Here is a 19,036-nt window from a genome sequence, read left to right on the forward strand (position 1 = left end):
TAAACCCACCACCCATGCTATGCTTTCAGCTGCTACCTGGTCCCCAACCATCCCTCATGTCCCCAATCAAACTGTCATTCAAAAGATTCTTGTATGCAGAGATAATAAAGATCCCACTGGCAGGAGACCCTTCACTGGAAGGGCTGGGTAATGAGTGTGGTATAATTTAGAGTTAGTATAATTACGTTATAATTTAACTTGTTGCTGAAAATTATTATACCTGATTTTGAGAATAAGGATATAGTCTTCTCAGGCAGTATTAAAAATCAAAACAAAAACAGAAAAAAAATATTAATGTGCTGCTGCTGCTGCTGCTAAGTCACTTCAGTAGTGTCCGACTCCTAGCGACTCCATGGACTGCAGCCAACCAGGACACTCTGTCCATGGGATTTTCCAGGCAAGAATACTGGAGTGGGTTGCCATTGCCTTCTCTGAATATTAATGTGAGTATGTGCTAAATGAGGGAATTTATATTGAGTAGGCGTTCTTTGGTGTTTAGATGTTATTGTTGATAAACTATTTAGATATTAATCCGGTGATTGTGAGAAGCTTTTTAAAAATACCATTCTTATTTACATAGGGTAGAACTTTAAATAAAATATTGATTCATTAAGTAGGAATATTATACAATGGAAAATGAATGTCTTTGAAGTATATTCATATAAAATAGAAACATATGGGAAAATGCCACTTATGTGAAAGCTGAATTACCTATGTCATGTTAACTGTCAGTAGAGACTGCAAAAGAATTATATCTGGATCACTTGTTTGTAAAATTATTTTTAAAGATTTATTCAAGAATATTTTTTTTAAATGCCCACACTTCTTTGGTTCTTTAGTTTTTATTTAGCAGACTTGGAAGAATGGAGATTATGTTAGAGATGTTAGAGACAGAAGCAAACTTCTGTATTTCAGAGAGTCCTTTTTTCCTAACTCTTTAAATTCTGATGATTTTGGGGGTGGGGTGGGGAGAGGTGCTGCTTAAATTTAATTTACAAATAAAATATAAAAGAAGAAAGAACTATTAAATAAAGTCCCTGAAGTATAATGGTGAACACTGTGTTAAGAAAATATAAAAACTAACATTGTAACATTGTAAATCACCTATAATTCAATTTAAAAAAAAGAAAATATAAGAATGGCTTTCAATAAGATTCTTCAAAACAAGTCATCTCATTCTCAGAGAGCTTTGAATTGCACTCTGCAGAGTATTTCAAGGACTTTCCACGCATCTCTCTCGGCTTCTCTGACTTTTTCTGTCTAACATGGGCTGGTATATCTCAGCCACTACACAGTAACCAGTGTGAGGTGAGGTAACTTTAATTTCAACAACTCTGTGAACTCCTTCATACACCTTTTGCTCCTGCACACAAGGGGAAAAAATGAGATGATAAACAGTTTTCAGTAAGTCATTGGCTTGCTCTGTTTTTGATAAAGCTAAGTTGTTCATGACCACAGCAGTAGTGGGCTCTAGAGCTATCTCCCAGACACATCCTCCATCTCCCGAGTCCTAGTTCCCAGACTGAGAAAGGGACAGGTCACATGGCTGCGGAGGAACCACACGACTCCTTCCTGAGTGATGTCCATTGGTTGCCCCAGTGGTCAGAGTCTCTTTTTTAAGAATTTGAACTGTGCAGTGAGGAGAATGGAGTAGACTTGGAGACAACTGTAGATGTGTGACTTACTTCTCCAGTTCTCCTTCCCAGTCACTATAAAACCTGGCAGCACTTTATTTCTTGCTTCCAGCTGTCTTAAGATTGATCTTTGCTGCTGCTGCTAAGTCGCTTCAGTCGTGTCCGACTCTGTGCAACCCCATAGATGGCAGCCCACAGACTCCCCTGTCCCTGGGACTCTCCAAGCAAGAACACTGGAGTGGGTTGCCATTTCCTTCTCCAGTGCATAAAAGTGAAAAGTGAAAGTGAAGTTGCTCAGTTGTGGGGTCGCTCTTAGCAACCCCATGGACTGCAGCACACCAGGCTCCTCCGTCCATGGGATTTTCCAGGCAAGAGTACTGGAGTGGGGTGCCATTGCCTTCTCCGAAGACTGATCTTTACCTCCTAGTAAAAATCCTCCTCTCCCCTCCACTTTCCTATTTGAACCGTTTGAATGGATTTCTGTTGTTTTTATAGCCAAAGGAACCCTGTCTTAGATGGATATCAAAAAGGGGGAACATTCAGTTAACCACCAGACCAAAATAAAGGCACCAATGGGATATTATAATATCACAGCAAAATTGGCACAACTATGTAATGCTCTGATCCAAAAGCCACTTTAAAAGGTGTATAAAGATTCCATAAAAATGAATATTTGTGACCATCAAATAGAATTGAGTATTGTTAATATCAATCTTTAGATATACAGGGAAGATCAAACGGAAATCAACTGAGAGATTAAAAAGGTGCAAGCGTGCACACAATTCTGATGGTGATGGTAACCATCAACTGCTTATCAATGAGGGTGAAAGGGAGAAGGAATTAAAAAAAAGATAAGGAAAAATGAGAGGGGGTAGAGTAGCAAAAGACAGGACCTGTTCCATGGCTAGAATTTTGCTTAAATAAAATAAAAATACCAAGAAAAAATACTAAATTTATCTGTCTGAACTTACCTTTTCCAGTGAATTGTTAATTATGAAGACTCGATATACTAGCTCATAGTATTCCATTGACACATTTTCCCCCTTTTGGTCTCTGTATGGTAAGTTGGGAGCATGGAGATTTACCAACAAAGATCCATTAATGTGGGTTATATTCATGACTGGAGGATCTATTTTTGCTGAAAGAATAGGAAATTTTGACAAATCACTAAAAATGTAATATTTCACATGAACACATAATAACAAATCATTATTAAATTCAGGGATCAGGCAAAAGTTATCATGGAGGGATACTGCCAAGTCACTTCAGTCGTGTCCGACTCTGTGTAACCCCATAGACTGCAGCCCACCAGGCTCCATCGTCCCTGGGGTTCTCCAGGCAAGAACACTGGAGTGGGTTGCTATTTCCTTCTCCAATGTATAAAAGTGAAAAGTGAAAGTGAAGTTGCTCAGTCGTGTTTGACTCTTTTCCACCCCATGGACTGCAGCCTACCAGGCTCCTCGGTCCATGGGATTTTCCAGGCAAGAGTACTGGAGTGGGGTACCATTGCCTTCTCCTGGAGGGATACTGGTGACACTCAAAATATAGATATCTGAGAAGTTTCTTTGAAGATGATTTTTTATTTGCAAAGACTGATGTATTCTGAATCAGCTTTAAGAGGATATTAATCAACCACTTCCATAGCCTGCAGTGATTGTTTCAGAAAACGAACTATAAAAAGTTATTTGGGTGAATATTCTTGGTGTAAGGCAAATATTTTGTAGGCCCTTAAAGAGGTAAAATTTCAAAGCAGCATTAAAATCATTCGAAGACTTGTTTGTATAAGATTATTTCAATGGAACTATGTTATATACTATAGAGTAGCTGGAGAAGGATTGAGAGAGAATTTTTGTTTCTTGAATTTTGGTGTCAATAATCAGATGATCATTAACTAGGAAAGAAAACCAAATAAACTGTCACTTTAATTTCCCCCAGGTTAACTATTTGGGGGCAGAGTTTAAGGTCTGTTTAATTTAGCAAGTTAAATTCATTTAGTAATTTTAAATGAATTAATTCATTAATTGATTTTGTTGTTGTTTTCTTGTTTGGCATTCATCATGTGTTTTAGTTTGTAGATTTCTATCTTTTATAATTCTTGAAAATAAGCCATGATCAATAAATTTATAGAGAGATAAATTGATATAGAGATCGGGATACATATGCTTTTATTCTAGAATTTCAGTTCAATATCTGTCACTATTTCTTATTTGATTTTTCCATGTCTTAATTTCTTTTTTATTTTTCCATCTTTCTTTCTCAGTATTTTGAATGGTTTCTTCAGAGCTGTCTTCTACTCCGTTGATTTAAGAGTTGGAGACCAGTTAGCAACTGAACAAGAACAGCATTTCTAAACTGATCTTTGCGTGTGTGCGTGCTAAGTCACTTCAGTCATGTCCGACACTTTGTGACCCCATAGACTGTAGCCCACCAGGCTCCTCTCTCCATGGGATTCTCCAGGCAAGAACAGTGGAGTGGGTTGACATTTCCTTCTCCAAAACTGATCTTTAACTCCTCTTAAAATCAAATTTTTAATTTAATTGATTATATATTTTTGTTTCTATGAGTTCAATTTGAGTACTTTCCAGTCTATTTGGTCTTAGTAATATTTTGTCCTTTGATTATGTTTTTATTCTCCTCTGTTATTTCTTTAAACTTATTTATTTTATTATCTGCTTTCAATAATACGAATCCTTAAAGCATTGCTCCAGCCAAGTGCTTGTTTCTTACAAACTTGCTTGTGTTGATCTGCTTCCTTGTGTTTTTATTGTGAACACATGTTGAAAGTTGGTACTCATTTTTGTTGCTTTGGTTTGAAGTTTTAAACTTTAAATAAACTTAAAAAAATCAACCTATAAAATAGATGCAGACAAATAAATCATGACAATATGGCTAAACAAATCTTTACAGATAAACACCCCTGTACAGCTACCACCCAGATAAGAATAAGGACATTACCAGCACTCCAGAAAACTCCATGTTTTCTCCAATTACTTAACCCCAGAGAAAAACCACAATTGTCCTAGCTTTTATTTCCATGTACATTTGTTTTTGGAATCATGCAATATACACTTTTTTGTCTGTCTGGCTTGTTTCACTCTTTCACTTTTATTTGTACATATATAATTATGGGCTGAATATGCCCCACCTCAGACTCAGAGGTTGAAGTCCTATCCTTAGCACCTCAGGATATGACTGTATTTGGAGACAGGATCTTAAAAAAACACAGTGAAGATAAACTGAAGTCATATGGGTGATCCCTAATCCAGTGACTGGAATCCTTATAAGACTGAATACAGAGGGATGACCGTGCAAGGACACAGTGAGTGAGGTGGTCAAGGAGCATGGCTTCAGAAGAAACCAAACCTGTGGATACCTTGATCTTGGATGTCTAGCCTCCAGAACTGTAGGAAAATAAACTTTTGTTGTTTGAGCCACCTAGCCTGTGGTACTTGGCTATGTCTAACACATACATATCCATCCATGATGCATGTATCAGGAATTTGTTTTTTTGATTGCTGTGTGGTATTTAACTGTATGAATAACACAGTGGATGAACTGTGATGAACAGTTCATCCACTGTGTTATTCACAGATTCTTAGTTTGTTTTTAGTTTTCGGATATTCTGAGTAAAGTTTAATGAACATTCTTTTGTATGTAGTTTGGGAAACAAGCATTTTGTTGGGACTATAACTAAGGGTGAAATTTCTGGGTGATAGAGTTGATATATGTTTAACTTTTATAAATACTTACATTTTTTCCACAGTAAAGACACCATTTTTATTCCCATCAGCAGTATATGAAAGATTCTGTTTTTCACTTGACATTATTATATTTTAAAAAGTTTAATTTTGGTCATTCTAGTAAGTGTGTAGTACCAGTTAACTGTGTTTTAAAGTTGCATTTCCTGCTGACTAGTGGAATTTCATGTTTATTGGCCATTTGAATGTTCCCTTTTGTGAAAAGACTGTTCAAGTCTTTTGCCCCTTATTATTGATGTGTAAGAGTTCTTTGTACATTCTGGACATAGTCCTTTTTCAAAAACATGCATTGTGAATATTTTTTCTCTGTGGCTTGCATTTTCATCATTTTAATGTTATATTTTAATAATCAGAAGTTCATAATTTTAGTGTAGTCCAATTTATCAGTCATTTCCTTCTTCATTAGTACTTTTGGGGGTCTACCTATCTCCAAATCATAAAAATATTCTTCCATGTTATTTTACAGTGGTGGTTTAGTTGCTGAAGTTGTGTCCAACTCTTGCAAGCCCATGGACTGTAGCCCACCAGGCTCCTCTGTCCATGGGATTTCCCTGAGCCATCAGGGATTCCCATGTTATTTTATAGAAGTCAGCAAAAGTTTTCTGTAAAGGGCCAGATAATAGATATTTAGGCTTTGTGGGCCATATATGGGGCTTCCCAGCTGCCTCAGTATGTAAAGAACCTGCCTGCCAATGCAGGAGACATAAGAGATGTGGGGTCAACCTCTGGATTGGGAAGATGCCCTGGAGGAGGGCTTGGCAACCCACTCCAGTATTCTTGCCTTGAGAAACCTATAGACAGAGGAGTCTGGCGGGCTACAGTCCATAAGGTCCCAAAGAGTCAGACATGACGGAAGTGGCTGGGCACGCACACGCATACATGAGCCATATATGTCTCGTTGTAACTGCTTGACTTTACCATTGGTGAGTGAAAGTAGTCACAAACAAAGTGTAAATGAATGGGGGTGACTTTGCTCCAATAAAATGTCATTTTATAGAAACAGAAGTAGGTCAAGTTTGGCCCACAGTCTGTAGTTGCCAAGTTTTACTGTTTTCATTTCGCCATACTTGATTTTGAAAATGAGGGATGTAGGGGACCAAGATTTCTTATTTTTCCAATTGATCCAGTCTCCTTCATTAAAAAGGACAATGGTTACTCTACTGAACGGCACCATGGACATGGATCACACGACCTCATCTGTGTAGTGCTGCTTCTGAACTTGGGTCTGAGCATTTGCTTCTGCAAGGTATCCCATGGCACCGTCAGCCTGGTACAGCCTCAAAGTGGTGTTTTCTGGAACATAAGGTTGTATGCATTTGAATCTCAAAACTTTCTGAATTTAGGAAACATTTGATTCCTAACAGTCGAGACTGAAACGTACACCTTTCTTTGTTTCTCTAAAGGGCTTTTCCCTAGTCTGCACTTTTATTGAGAGTAGAGCCCTATGTGGGGGCAGGAATTTCTGGGAGTACACCCCCCACGCTGTGCTGTCTATGACATTGTCTTCTGTTCAGGGAATGGCTGTTTCCCCTCCCAGGGTCTAGTTACTACTAGTTACTAAACTGGGCAAATGTCCTCAGGGCAGGGGGACTTCACTTTGTTTCTTCTCTGGTTTCTAGCTGCTCTGTTTTGGCACCTGGGGATTTCCTTCCTTTTCTTTCATGTTCCTCTATAGAGTTAAGAGAATGTGGTATATTATATTCAGAATTTCTAAGCCTCTTAGAAAAGGGGGATTCATTTTAATTTGTAACCAAAAAATTGTTAATTCACTTTTCAATTATGTTGGAAACTTTGCCCAATTGCCTGAAGAAGGAATTCTTGTTTGTTTACGTTTTAATCAGGCAAAGTGGTTGATATTTAATTCTGTTTATGGTTTTCATGCTCCAAATTCTGGTGACCATAGACCTCCTGCCTATCACTTGAAAGATGAGAAGCATGAGTCAGTTTTGTAGGCCAGTATAGGCCTTCCTGGTAGCTCAGCTGGTAAGGAATCTGCCTGTAATGCAGGAGACCCTGGTTCAATTCCTAGGTTGGGAAGATCCCCTGGACAAGGGATAGACTACCTACTCTAGTATTCATGGGCTTCCCTTGTGACTCAGACTGTAAAGAATCTGCTTGCAATGTGGGAGATCTGGGCTTGATCCCTAGTTTAGGAAGATCCCCTGGAGGAGGGCATGGCAACCCACTCCAGTATTCTTGCCTAGAGAATCCCCATGGCAGAGGAGCCTGGTGGGCTACAGTACATGTGGTCACAAAGAGTCGGACATGACTGAGTGACTAAGCACAGCATAGCACGATATGCATAACTGATTTTCTCCTAGTAATATTTGTTCTTTCTGGCCTAAGTTATGACTGTTGAAGAATTTTCCTTGAATCATGTGCATACAGACCTCATCCTTTGAATGTATCGACTTATTATTTTAGATTCTGGTTGTTTGATGTGTTATTTGATCCTACATACAGATGAAGTACATACTGTCAAGCACTGACCTAGGAGCACCAGTGATGCTGACTTACAGACTTCCTAAGGGCTCCTGATCTGTGATTTGTGATGGAGGAATCTGTGACTCAGAGACCATTATCAGCCTTTTCACTGGACTGCGATTGTGTTACAATGGCCAATTTAAGATTACTTGACCTCACAGCACTGTTTTATTCATTGACTTCGCTCTCCTTGAGATAGTCACAAATAATGCCGTCCCCTGATTTCCTCCTATGTCTTTGGCTGTTTCTTTTCAGTCTCCTTTTAAGATTTATCCTCCCTTTCTTTAGGGTTGACTGGTTGGGTCTCCTTTCAGTCCAAGGGACTTTCAAGAGTCTTCTCCAACACCACAGTTCAAAAGCATCAATTCTTTGGCACTCAGCTTTCTTTATAGTCCAACTCTCACATCCATACATGACTACTGGAAAAACCATAGCCTTGACTAGAAGGACCTTTGTTGGCAAAGTAATGTCTCTGCTTTTTAATATGCTGTCTAGATTGGTCATAACTTGGTAATCCTTGGGGACTCAGAATACTACTTGTGAACACAAAATGGATCAAAGATTTAAATGTAAGAGCTAAACTATAAAACTCTTAGAAGAAAACTTGGGATAAGTCTTCATAGCCTTAGATTTGGCAAAGGATTCTGAGATATAATGCCAAAAGCATGAGCAACAAGAGAAAAAATAAGTGGACTGGACTTCATCAAAGTTAAATACTTGGGGCTTCAAATGATGCCATCTAGAAAGCTCAAAGAGAAAACACATAATGAGAGAACATACTTGAAAATCACATATCTGATAAGATATTGTTGTCCATAATACATAAAAAACTTCAAACTCAGTGATTAAAAACAAAGCATTCAATTTCAAAATGGGCAAAGGGTCTGAATAGACAGTTCTCCAAGGGAGATATGCCAAAGGCCAATAAACACATGAAAAGATGCTCAATATCACTAATCATCAGGGAAATGCAAATCAAAATCACATGAGAGACCACTTCATATCCACTAGGACTGCTATAATCAAAGAGTCAGATAGTGGTGCTTAGGATGTAGAGAAATAGGAATCCTCATACTCTGCTGACTGGAATGGAAAACGGTGCATCTGCTTTGGAAAACAATGCAGCATTTCCTCAAATGATTAAACAGAGTTATAAGGTGACCAAGTGATTCCACTTCCAGGTATATACCCAGGAGAATTAAAACATGTCAACCCAAAAACTTGCATATGAGTGTTCACAGGTACTCTATTCATAGTAGCATAAAGGTGGAAATAACTCAAACAAACATGCATCAACTGAGGAAAGTATAAACAAAATGCAGTGTATTCAGGTACTGCAGTGTTTTTCAGCAGCAAGAAGAAATGAAGTACTGATATACATTACAACATTAATGAATCTTGAAAACATTAAATGCTAAATGAAAAAAGCCAGTCACAAAAGATCACATATTATGTGATTCTATTCATATGAAATATGACCAATAAATGGTGCTATTTCTTCCATGGACAGAATTCACTGGTCTAGGATACAGGAAGTAAAAGATGGAGGGGCAATTCTCACTTTTAAACACAGTGAATGATTCATCAAATGGTTTGTTTCCCATACACTTGATCCTTTCCTTCTTCTGGGTTATAACAACAACAGTTTCTAAGAATTGGAAGTTAAGGCTGCCTCCTGATGGTTGGGAGATTTTTACGCCATTTAACCAACAAGGAGGAAAAGAGGTCCTTGTGTTGTCTAGGGTGACTGGTTCCAATTATCAAAGTGAAATAGAGCTGTTATAAATACATTGGGGTCAAATATGCTAGGTATCCTCAGAAGTGCTTCTTAGAACTCCTATTTTCAGAGATAAAAATTAATGTAGGCTATGTTAAACTAATAGCAGAAAGATCGAAAGGACACAAACTCCTGAAAAAATGAAAGGCTGAGGTGCTGGCTGAAAAGAAAGCAGACGTTGAGTTAATCATGAGAGGAGAAGTTATAAATATTAACTACAGCTTCATGACTAGTGGCATTGTGAGGACTATAATATCTGTATTTTTGTTCTTGTTTTGTTCTGCATATCTTTGTACATACACTTTAGACACATTTTTCTCATATATTTTGTCTACTATTTTATATGAAGTCCATTAGTTTTTTAAAAATAATTTTCATCATAAGTTATAATACATTATTCTGAGATTATGACTAAATTAGAAGGAGAACAAACATTATTGAGAATTGGATACAAGAGAGTATTTTGGATCTCTTGTTTTGGAGAGGTAACTAAAAGCCTTAATTTTCTCAATAGAAAAATTGTCTAATGTATATTTTCAAGAACGTAACCCTCATGCTTAGGAAGGGCAATATGAACCCTTTCTGCTATATAAAAATACTTTCTTTTCTAGATGGCAACATCCTGGCAGTAGGATGGAGTGTCAGCTTCGTAATCAGAGGCAGCCCATTTTGAATCCCAGCTTGGCTTATATAGGCTGTGAGACCTGGGCTATTTCCAAAGAGTCTGTCCCTTGATTTCCTGGATAGTAAACGAGAACAGTAAAACCCATCTGCTAGGGTTGTTTTGAGAATGAGATCAAATGAGATGATGGTGTGCACCTCAGCAAAGCCCAGGGCCTGGTAGCTAGCTAGCCAGGCTCCATGAGGGCTATTGAAGGTCAGGGAAAGCAAATGCAAAGAAATGCCACGGAACTCACTTTCCCACCATGGAGTGAACCGCTGTGTCATGGTCCAGCCTGAGTGGATCCCAGCCAGAGTTGTCTTCACTCTCCCATAATAAGGTTCCCATATATCTGACGTTTCATTGGTAAGGTCACAGAAGAACTCTCGAATCCCCCAGCAGTTCTCTTTATTTTTCCACTGTCTCTCTCCATACCTAGAGACAGAAGAAGACAAAATCTGAGTTCCTTTATTCCACTGGAGAAGTCTTCAGTTTTTTTTCAGTCTATTCAGTTTTCAGACTGGTTGGCATTTGTCCTCCAATATCATCAACACCCCTGTGAAAGCTGACAGTTGCTCCTAAGTCTCTTTAAATGTTTTTTTCTTTTTGTTAATAAAAGTGCTATCTTGTTGAAAGATAAATTCAAGCCTGATAAGCTTCTGTCCCTAGCATAAGGGTTTTTGAGTTTTTAGTACTTAGGCAAGCTTTTCTTCTGGTGTCTGAACCAACTTCCATTTTTGACTACGTCCTTCAGCCTCCTGGGGTTTCAGTGCTTTGTGGTTTTCCTCACTTCTCATCAGCCTGCTGTTGAGTAATGCGGCTGGTTCTGAGAAGTTGCTACCACTTTTCATCTCAGGTGATGTTTACTCAACACCTAAGGCCAATCTCTTTTTTTGACAACTGATCAGGGGTGGTAGTGAGGGTTAGCTGAGTTTTGCAATTAGAGGGTGGGAGAGAAGGAGGAGAACCCAAGAACAGAGTATAATGTGTCAAAGAGTCAGATACAGTAATTCAGCCTAACACTCTGGGATGGTGTAACAGCAAAAGGGAAGATTATTAGTCACAGATCAGAGAAAACGCAGTCAGGTGATGGTGGGAACAGAGGAGGGATTAGATGCTGGGGAGAAAAGCCCCCAAAATATTTGCTGAAGGACTTGAAATATAATTCTATAGTCATATAAGGAGGAACATTGATGGTATTTGTACTCTGCAAACTATATGTTGACAATAGTTTCATTATATCAAAAGATACCATATGGGCAGAACCAATAACATATATCGAACACAATTTAATGTTTTCTAACATTTATTGATGAGACATTGTCTTTGCTAGCTAAATTTAGCTGTAATGACTGGCTTATTTTTTTGGTGTAATACCTCATCTTTTGTCCTATTCCAGAGGGACAAATCCATGAGTATATCTATGTCTAACAGGGATATATCCATGAGTATATCTATGAGATATCTAACAGTATATCCATGAGAACTGGATAGACCCAAAGCAAAAAATTTCAAAAATATAAATCTGCATCGTGCTACTGAAAATACCACATAGGTAAGAAGGGATCCAGATATTCTGAATTTTATACAAGTCTGGGAGCTCTATTTAAGAAAAAGAATTAGAACTATGAAATTCTTCTATGGGGCCCTAAAGTCTAATCTTCATTAATTTCATGGTAAAACAACTTCTAATCCACTGTTTATATTGAACCACAAATAGGCTCATTTTGGACATGTTTATACTGCCTAAAGGGGAAGCATAAAAAGATCATCGATCCCCACTTCCTATATGCAAGGAGCATTTTCAAAATAGATGCACAAGTCTATTTCAGAAGTGGAGAAATTTTTATGATAAAGATTCATAAAGTTTATAATTGCTGCACAAAACATGTTGAAAAAAGCCACCAAGACTGAGAAACCTTTGGAGATAGTCCTTCTGAAGTTAGAGAGATTGATTAATGGAAAAATTTGACCTTGAATCTATCCCATGCTAGAGAGACAGAAATGAATTTATGGCATAAACACTGCCATTTTGGTCCATAGCTGCATCTGATCTTCTGAATTTCTAATAGAAAACCATAAAAGCTAAACAGTAATATTGCCTGCCTCGTGTTCAACTAGCATCTCAATCTATGAAAGAGAAGGAAGAGCCTCAATTCCCACCTTGTACTCCACCGCCCCACCATGTCCAGAAAAAGATGTGTGAAGGGGAACCTCTACTATCGGCAAATCAGAAACTTCTGTTCCCAGGCCTTGATCCAGGAAAGGAGTAGATTATATCTGAGTTTTTGCATGGATCCATCAGAATTAGCCTGAAGATCATGCAAGAGGAACATGCTGTGGTGTGTTCCAATTTGCGTTCATGCTTACAGGAGGCATTCCGTTTTAAAAGGACTTTTCAGAAAGCTGTGATACATATACACAATGGAGTATTACTCAGCCATTAAAAAGAATGCATTTGAATCAGTTCTAATGAGGTAGATGAAACTGGAGCCGATTATACAGAGTGAAGTAAGCCAGAAAGAAAAACATCAATACAGTATACTAACACATATATATGGAATTTAGAAAGATGGTAACGATAACCCTGAATGCGAGATAGCAAAAGAGACATAGATGTATAGAACAGTTTTTTGGACTCTCTGGGAGAGGGAGAGGGTGGGATGATTTGGGAGAATGGCATTGAAACATGTATAATATCATATAAGAAACGAATTGCCCATCTAGGTTCTATGCAGGATACAGGATGCTTGGGGCTGGTGCACTGGGATGACCCAGAGAGATGGTATGGGGAGGGAGGTGGGAGGGGGTTTCAGGACTGGGAACACGTGTACACCCGTGGAGGATTCATGTTGATGTATGGCAAAACCAATACAGTATTGTAAAGTAAAATTTAAAAAATTAATTAATTTAAAAAAATAAAAAAATTAAAAAAATAAAAGGACTTTCCTAAATAGCAAACTCACCCTAAATTTAAAAAGACTTTTAATTAAAAATGTACTTTACACACTCACTTCCACGTGTCCCACAACTTATTTTTCAACTATCAATAGCATCAGTTTAATTGAGATTGAGTACTTATTATATGCTAAACAAGTCTCTTCTAGCACTCAGTGGACAAATGTATAGTAAGAGTCAATTGTGAAGCTGAAGGCTGAGCCTGTGAGGCCTCAGTGAGGTCTCCTAGGGATGAAGTACCTCCCTCCACAGACTTCACGTCATCATGCATTTTGTGTCACCTTCAGGGGAGACACTCTCCTGCCCCTATCTCTGCTTCTTCTCAACCCTTTTGAAACTGACAAAAGCTCAGATCCTGGCACACCATCGCTTTCTAGGGCATGGAATCTCAGCAGCCATCTACTAGCTGGAGGAAACTCACACTACTTACACTTTATACTGCACAAAATAGATACTGTTGTTCCCAAGACAAGCCCGCCCAGGCTGCCAGTGCAAAATGTTGTGAAAATTTCGGGATTGAAAATGGACTCGTTGAGGTTTCAGAGACTCGTTGGCTGGCTGAGTTTCTAAAATAACAAGAAGAGAGACAAAACTGAACATTGATACAAGCACCATTGTCATTAGCCATAACTGGCAGGGTAGTAATATCTCCACTGGGATTCTTTGGAAGAGCTGCTATAAGAGCAGGTGGTAGAAGTGGAGCCCAGAAATCAACATTTTGGATCTTTGATGTGATGGATTTTGATGCATGCTAAAGTCTCAAAACAGTTGTGATCCAGACTGTAAAAACATATGTGCTAATCTCCCACATCACTCCTAAACTGGAGAGGAAGTAACAGTAGTGAGAAGATACTGTCTTTTGATCTGTCCCTGGTGGTGATGAAATATAATGACTCAGATGCCCATCTTCCTAGGAGGCCTTGTATTACCACCCCTCAAGGTTTCACCTGGGATCAGCTTGGCCTCCAGGACCTCACCCTAGCACTCATTCCTCCTTTTCTCTGGTTTTTCCTCCATCTCCAGGTCCTGCCTCATTGTCTTCTGCCTGTCTAGTTGACCTGGCTTTATTCCATGTAGGTTGCATCTACTCCTGAGTAGATCCTCTTACCTGCCTGCATCCTGGTTCCAAGTGCCCGAGCATAATTGCTCAGGTGACTGGTTTAAGCTATGGAGGGAGACTGCCTGTGCCAGGAACTTCCCTGAGAGGCATCTCATCAGGGGTCATGACAGGAATGGGCATAATTTCACACTGGCACAGTTTGTGCTTTCTTGCTCAATTAATGGGGTGTGAGAGCTCAGTCTCACCAGCCTTTAGTCCGCTGGAGATAAAAGATCTTTGACAATTTTTTTTCTGGAGTCTGAAGGAAACCAGAATATATCACCCCCAGAAATGTCTCTTTGACATAAAAATTATTTTGAGCTGAAGGCAATTGAGAAGCAGCAAATGCAGTAAAAGCTTTCTTGATCCCCTCCTTTTCTGCCTAAATGCTATGCTATGCTGTTGCTCAGTCATGTTCAACTCTGTGACCCCTGACTGTAGGCTGCCAGGCTCCTTTGTCCATGGAATTCTCCAGGCGAGAATACTGGAGTGGGTTGCCGTGCCCTCCTCCAGGGGATCTTCCCAACCCAGGGACTGAACCCAGGTCTCCTGCATTACAGGCGAATTCTTTACCCTCCGAGCCACCAGGGAAGCCAGCATATAAATTCTTCTTTTACTTTTACTGGAGACAGACTCTTACCGGCCCAAAGAAAACACTAGAAGAATCTGCAAATGAAACTTCTCCATTAGTTTCCTCCCATGTATTTACTTTCCCACAGATTGCCACCTTTGGAAGCCTAGAACTGCTCTCCTTTGTCCTGTCATATTTGCACAGGTATATCATTCCTTGCTGAAGACGCTACAGAAGCTGGGACTTTCAGACGCCATTTTGAGTTCATCTTCGTTTAAGTTCCTCACTAGTGACGTGCTGTGTATGCACTCATAAACAGTTTTTCTTTTATTAATCTTTTTGCTAGAGTCCTAGTTGACTTTTTTACTGAATAAATTTGTCATGTAACATTGTGTAAGCAAAAAAAAAAAGAAGAGAGTACCAGATGAAAACGTAAAAGAGGCAGAATTAAAGCTTTGCCTTCCTGACAGGCCCAGCGTTTCTGCTGAAGGATAGGAGATAGGCAGAAGCAGGAGTCAGGAGGCATGTCTCCCCCGCCTGTCTCTTCCTCATCTTCTATCACTTGCCCCCTGGCTTCTCCAGGGTGTCCTCCTTTCCCCTGCTCTACCATGCGGGGCGTGGCCCCATCTGAGGTCTCTGTATTGGCCCTTTCCTTTTCCTCGAATACTCTTCTCTGGATTTCCACAAGCCTCATTTCTTCACCCCCTTCAAGTCTTTGCTCAAATGTCATTCAAAGGGAAGTGAATATTTTGATGCCTATGATCTTCGCTCTGAACTTTCGAAATTTGTTATTCTCGGGGCTTCCCCGGTGGTCCAGTGGTTAAGAATCCCCCAGCCAATGCAGGGGACACAGGTTTGATCTCTGGCCTGGGAAGATGCCACATGTTGTGAGGCAACTAAGCCCGTGCACAATTACTGAGCCCACATACCCTAGAGCCCACGCCCCACAACAAGAGAAGCCATCACAATGAGACAGCAGCCCCTGCTCACTGCAGCTAGAGAAAGCCTGCAAGCAGTGAGGAAGACCCAGCACAGCCAAACATAAGTAAATAAATAAGACATGTGCTATTCTCTAATGAGTAAGGCTGCTTCCTTAGGTATTTATTTTTACCAACCAAATAGTGTCAATGCTGTTATTTGGTTTTTGTTTATTTTTTACTTTTTTGGACTTCCTTTCATCCAAAGTACAGGAACATATCTCTTGGAAAGAGTCAAATGCCATGATTGGTTTCGCTCACACAAGTCACTATCGGATCAATCATATTTAGCACATAAAAACTTTGAAAGTTTTCAGGAGTTGATAGGAAGTGATAGGCACAGTTTCCTAAAGACCCTGCCTACAGTTGATCTGCTATCCTGAAAACAAATGGTCCAGTGTCCTTTATCTCGTCTGTCTTCAGGCTTCTTCTCTCATTTTTGTAACACCGTTGGTAAGCACCATCAAAGAAAATAACAAGCCCTCTGTGCAAAACACTGCAGGTCTTTTACCTGCAAGAACTCATTGAATTTGCCCAGCTCACCTATGAAAAGGATAATATTATGGCCTTTCTCTTGCAGACCAAAATCCAAGCCTTGGGGAGGTGAAAGAGCTGGCAAAGTGGCAGACAGTGAAGCTGATTTTATACCAATGCTGTCTGGCTCCAGAGCCTGCCTCTCAGCGGCTACAGCAAACCAAGAGCAAAGCCTGGGGGGACAGGAGCCAATGGAGGAGGCAGAACAGTGAGAAGTCAAAGATAGTCCTCCCTTTTGCCCTCTTCCTCCTCTTCCTGGCTGGCATTCAGAAAACACATTTTGAACATTAACCATCTATCAGGCACTGTGCTCAGAGCTTCATCTCTTTTTTCACTCTTACAACCACCCAATAAGGTAGAGTACTTTTATTAGTACGTTTTACAGATGGGAAAACTGAGGTCTAAAGAAGTTGTGTGATTTGCCTAGGGTCGGTAAGATGCAGCACCTAAGTCATTTTGGTGGCACTTAATTCCTGTCATATTCTTTTAATTGAATCCTTGGTATTATCAAAGACCAAAGGCATAGTCTACCCAAATCCACACATTTCTGGGAAATGGAGGCTTGAGTTGTGTTTAAATTATCAGTCACTGGGCAACTGTAGAATGCTGGGAAAGCTACTTGAGCCACTGACACTGAAGGGTACACATCCGTTAACTGGGGCCCCCCATGGTTTTGCTCAGAGGTAAGCTGGGGTGACAAGATGCTCTCTGCTCTTGAAGACTTCTCCATGAATGCCAATAGCAAATTCTCACATGTTGTTTATGATCTATTCTGTGCTAGGCACGGTGCTAAGCACTTGGCATATATTATTAACTCATTTAATCCTCACAGTGACCTGCAATCCCCATTCTACAGATGGAGTAATGGAGGCAGAGGCGGTTTAAGCCAATCAGCCCAGTTTTTCTAGATAATAAAGAGATAGAGTTGAAATCCAGGTTCAGGCAGTCTGGTTTAGGAGCTCTGCACATCCCTTGAAGTTGAAAGACATGCTAAGGAGACAGAGAAGGGTGTGTATTTGTCCTGTGTGGAGTTTTTTGAACCCACTAGAGTGCCTCCTCTTTAGTAGCTACTCATGAAGTCTGCATGTATTTATCCAGGCTATAGAGGGAAACTGGGCTTCCCAGGTGGCAGGCAAAGAACCTGTCTGCCAACGCAGGAGACTCAAGAGACATGGGTTTGCTCCCTGGGTCAGGAAGATCCCCTGGAGGAGGGCATGGCAACCCACTCCAATATTCTTGCCTGGAGAATCTCCATGGACAGAGGAGCCTGGGGGGCTACAGTCCATAGGGTCACAAAGAGTCAGACACAACTGGAGCGACTTAGGTCACTGAGAAACGGACCCCATGTCTGTTCTGACCAATTTGTGACAGGAGAGAGCTGAAATCTTTACAAAGCCCAGAAGGGCGCGACTGCCATGTCTAATAGTCCCCTGGAGCAGACTCTGATGACAACACTGAGAAATTAGGAAGAAAGGAAGCACTTACCTACCACACCAGGCAGGAGGACACTGAGGAGCAAGCCTAGAAAGCAGTATTTCGGCGTCATGGTCGCGAGTGTGACTGGTCGGGTGGCCAGCGTTCACCTCAATGAGGCGACAGCGCTGGACAAGAGAGGGAACCAGAATCCTCTCACTCAAAGATCCCCTTTTGGGTTTAACCATGCTTCTTGAAGTAAATACAATTTCATCCTGTTCGTGTATTATCATTTGAGAGGAATAAGTATTAGGAATCATTTCAAAAATATTGTCAGTTAAGTCACTTTAATGTTGGGTTGGTGGGCCGGGGGCAGGCGGGGTGAAGAATTATGCAAGGTTCTTGCAGGTGAGTGGAGGAGGCCTAAACGGCATCTGGCAGAGGGGGCAGAGAGGCTGCCAGTGACTCTGAGTAACGGGCTTGGCGGTTGCAGTGATCAGGGCCCCTGGCAGTGGTTCAAGCAGGTGGGGTCTCTGGCTAGTTTTTCCTTTTCCTCCCTTCATGGGAGCTCCTCGAGTAACCTCCCGGATGTAGACCTCATACCCTCTGTCCGCCTGGCCTCTCCGCAGGACTCCCTCCCACCTCTGCGGCCATCCCAGTCCGTAACGTCCTGGGCCCCACGCAGCTCATGCTTCTTCCTTTTCCATCTGCACTCTCCATTTCCAGCAATCTAGCTGGTCAAGATTTTGAGCCCAACAAACCAAGTAAACCCTTAAAAGGAGGAAGACCAAGGACAATCATTTTGAACTACGTTAAATCTTCGTCATATCTTCTTGGAAATCTAATCAAACTAGGTCATCTGTTCTTTGCCCATGATTCGCTACATCAGTTTTCTTACCAAACTTTTTTTTTTTACTGCATGTTTTTAGCAACACTAAGATTATACATTAAAGCACAAGAAACTCAAAGATTTTTTTTTAGAGAGGCTTTTGGGGTAAAAGAAGAAATACATGCTGGTTTCTTTTTCCTCTTGGGAAGTTGAACTTTCAAGCTCTTGGTAGCATAACCCCTTCAGTTGGGAATAGTGATGGCTGCCGAGCAGTATCCATTAATTAATAATTATTAGAGTAATAAGTAAGTAAATACTTGACTCAATAACATAGTTTCTGC

General features: G+C 40.2%; 1 protein-coding gene across 1 annotated transcript; it reads right to left on the minus strand.

The window, feature by feature from the left end:
- Window positions 1-1,213: 1,213 nt before the first annotated feature.
- On the minus strand, window positions 1,214-17,999 carry IL22RA2 (interleukin 22 receptor subunit alpha 2). The gene is made up of 5 exons (XM_068985487.1): window positions 17,939-17,999; window positions 13,703-13,838; window positions 10,571-10,749; window positions 2,606-2,772; window positions 1,214-1,363 (listed from the first exon to the last, which is right to left on the minus strand). Exons 1-5 carry the CDS (start codon window positions 17,997-17,999, stop codon window positions 1,214-1,216), a joined length of 693 nt encoding a protein of 230 aa, XP_068841588.1.
- Between the last annotated feature and the right edge of the window lie 1,037 nt (window positions 18,000-19,036).

Source organism: Capricornis sumatraensis, chromosome 13 (assembly GCF_032405125.1).
Source record: "Capricornis sumatraensis isolate serow.1 chromosome 13, serow.2, whole genome shotgun sequence".
In the NCBI taxonomy this organism is placed as follows: Eukaryota; Metazoa; Chordata; class Mammalia; order Artiodactyla; family Bovidae; genus Capricornis; species Capricornis sumatraensis.

What these genes read in the sequence shown, in the direction of transcription:
- IL22RA2 (XM_068985487.1), bottom strand. Translation starts at nt 17,999, where the DNA reads ATGACGCCGAAATACTGCTTTCTAGGCTTGCTCCTCAGTGTCCTCCTG. An exon ending in GTTCACTCCATGGTGGGAAA is followed by an intron (nt 2,773 to 10,570) that starts GTGAGTTCCGTG and finishes CTATTCTTTCAG; the next exon opens with CAAAAATAGATCCTCCAGTC. An exon ending in TTAACAATTCACTGGAAAAG is followed by an intron (nt 1,364 to 2,605) that starts GTAAGTTCAGAC and finishes CCTTGTGTGCAG; the next exon opens with GAGCAAAAGGTGTATGAAGG.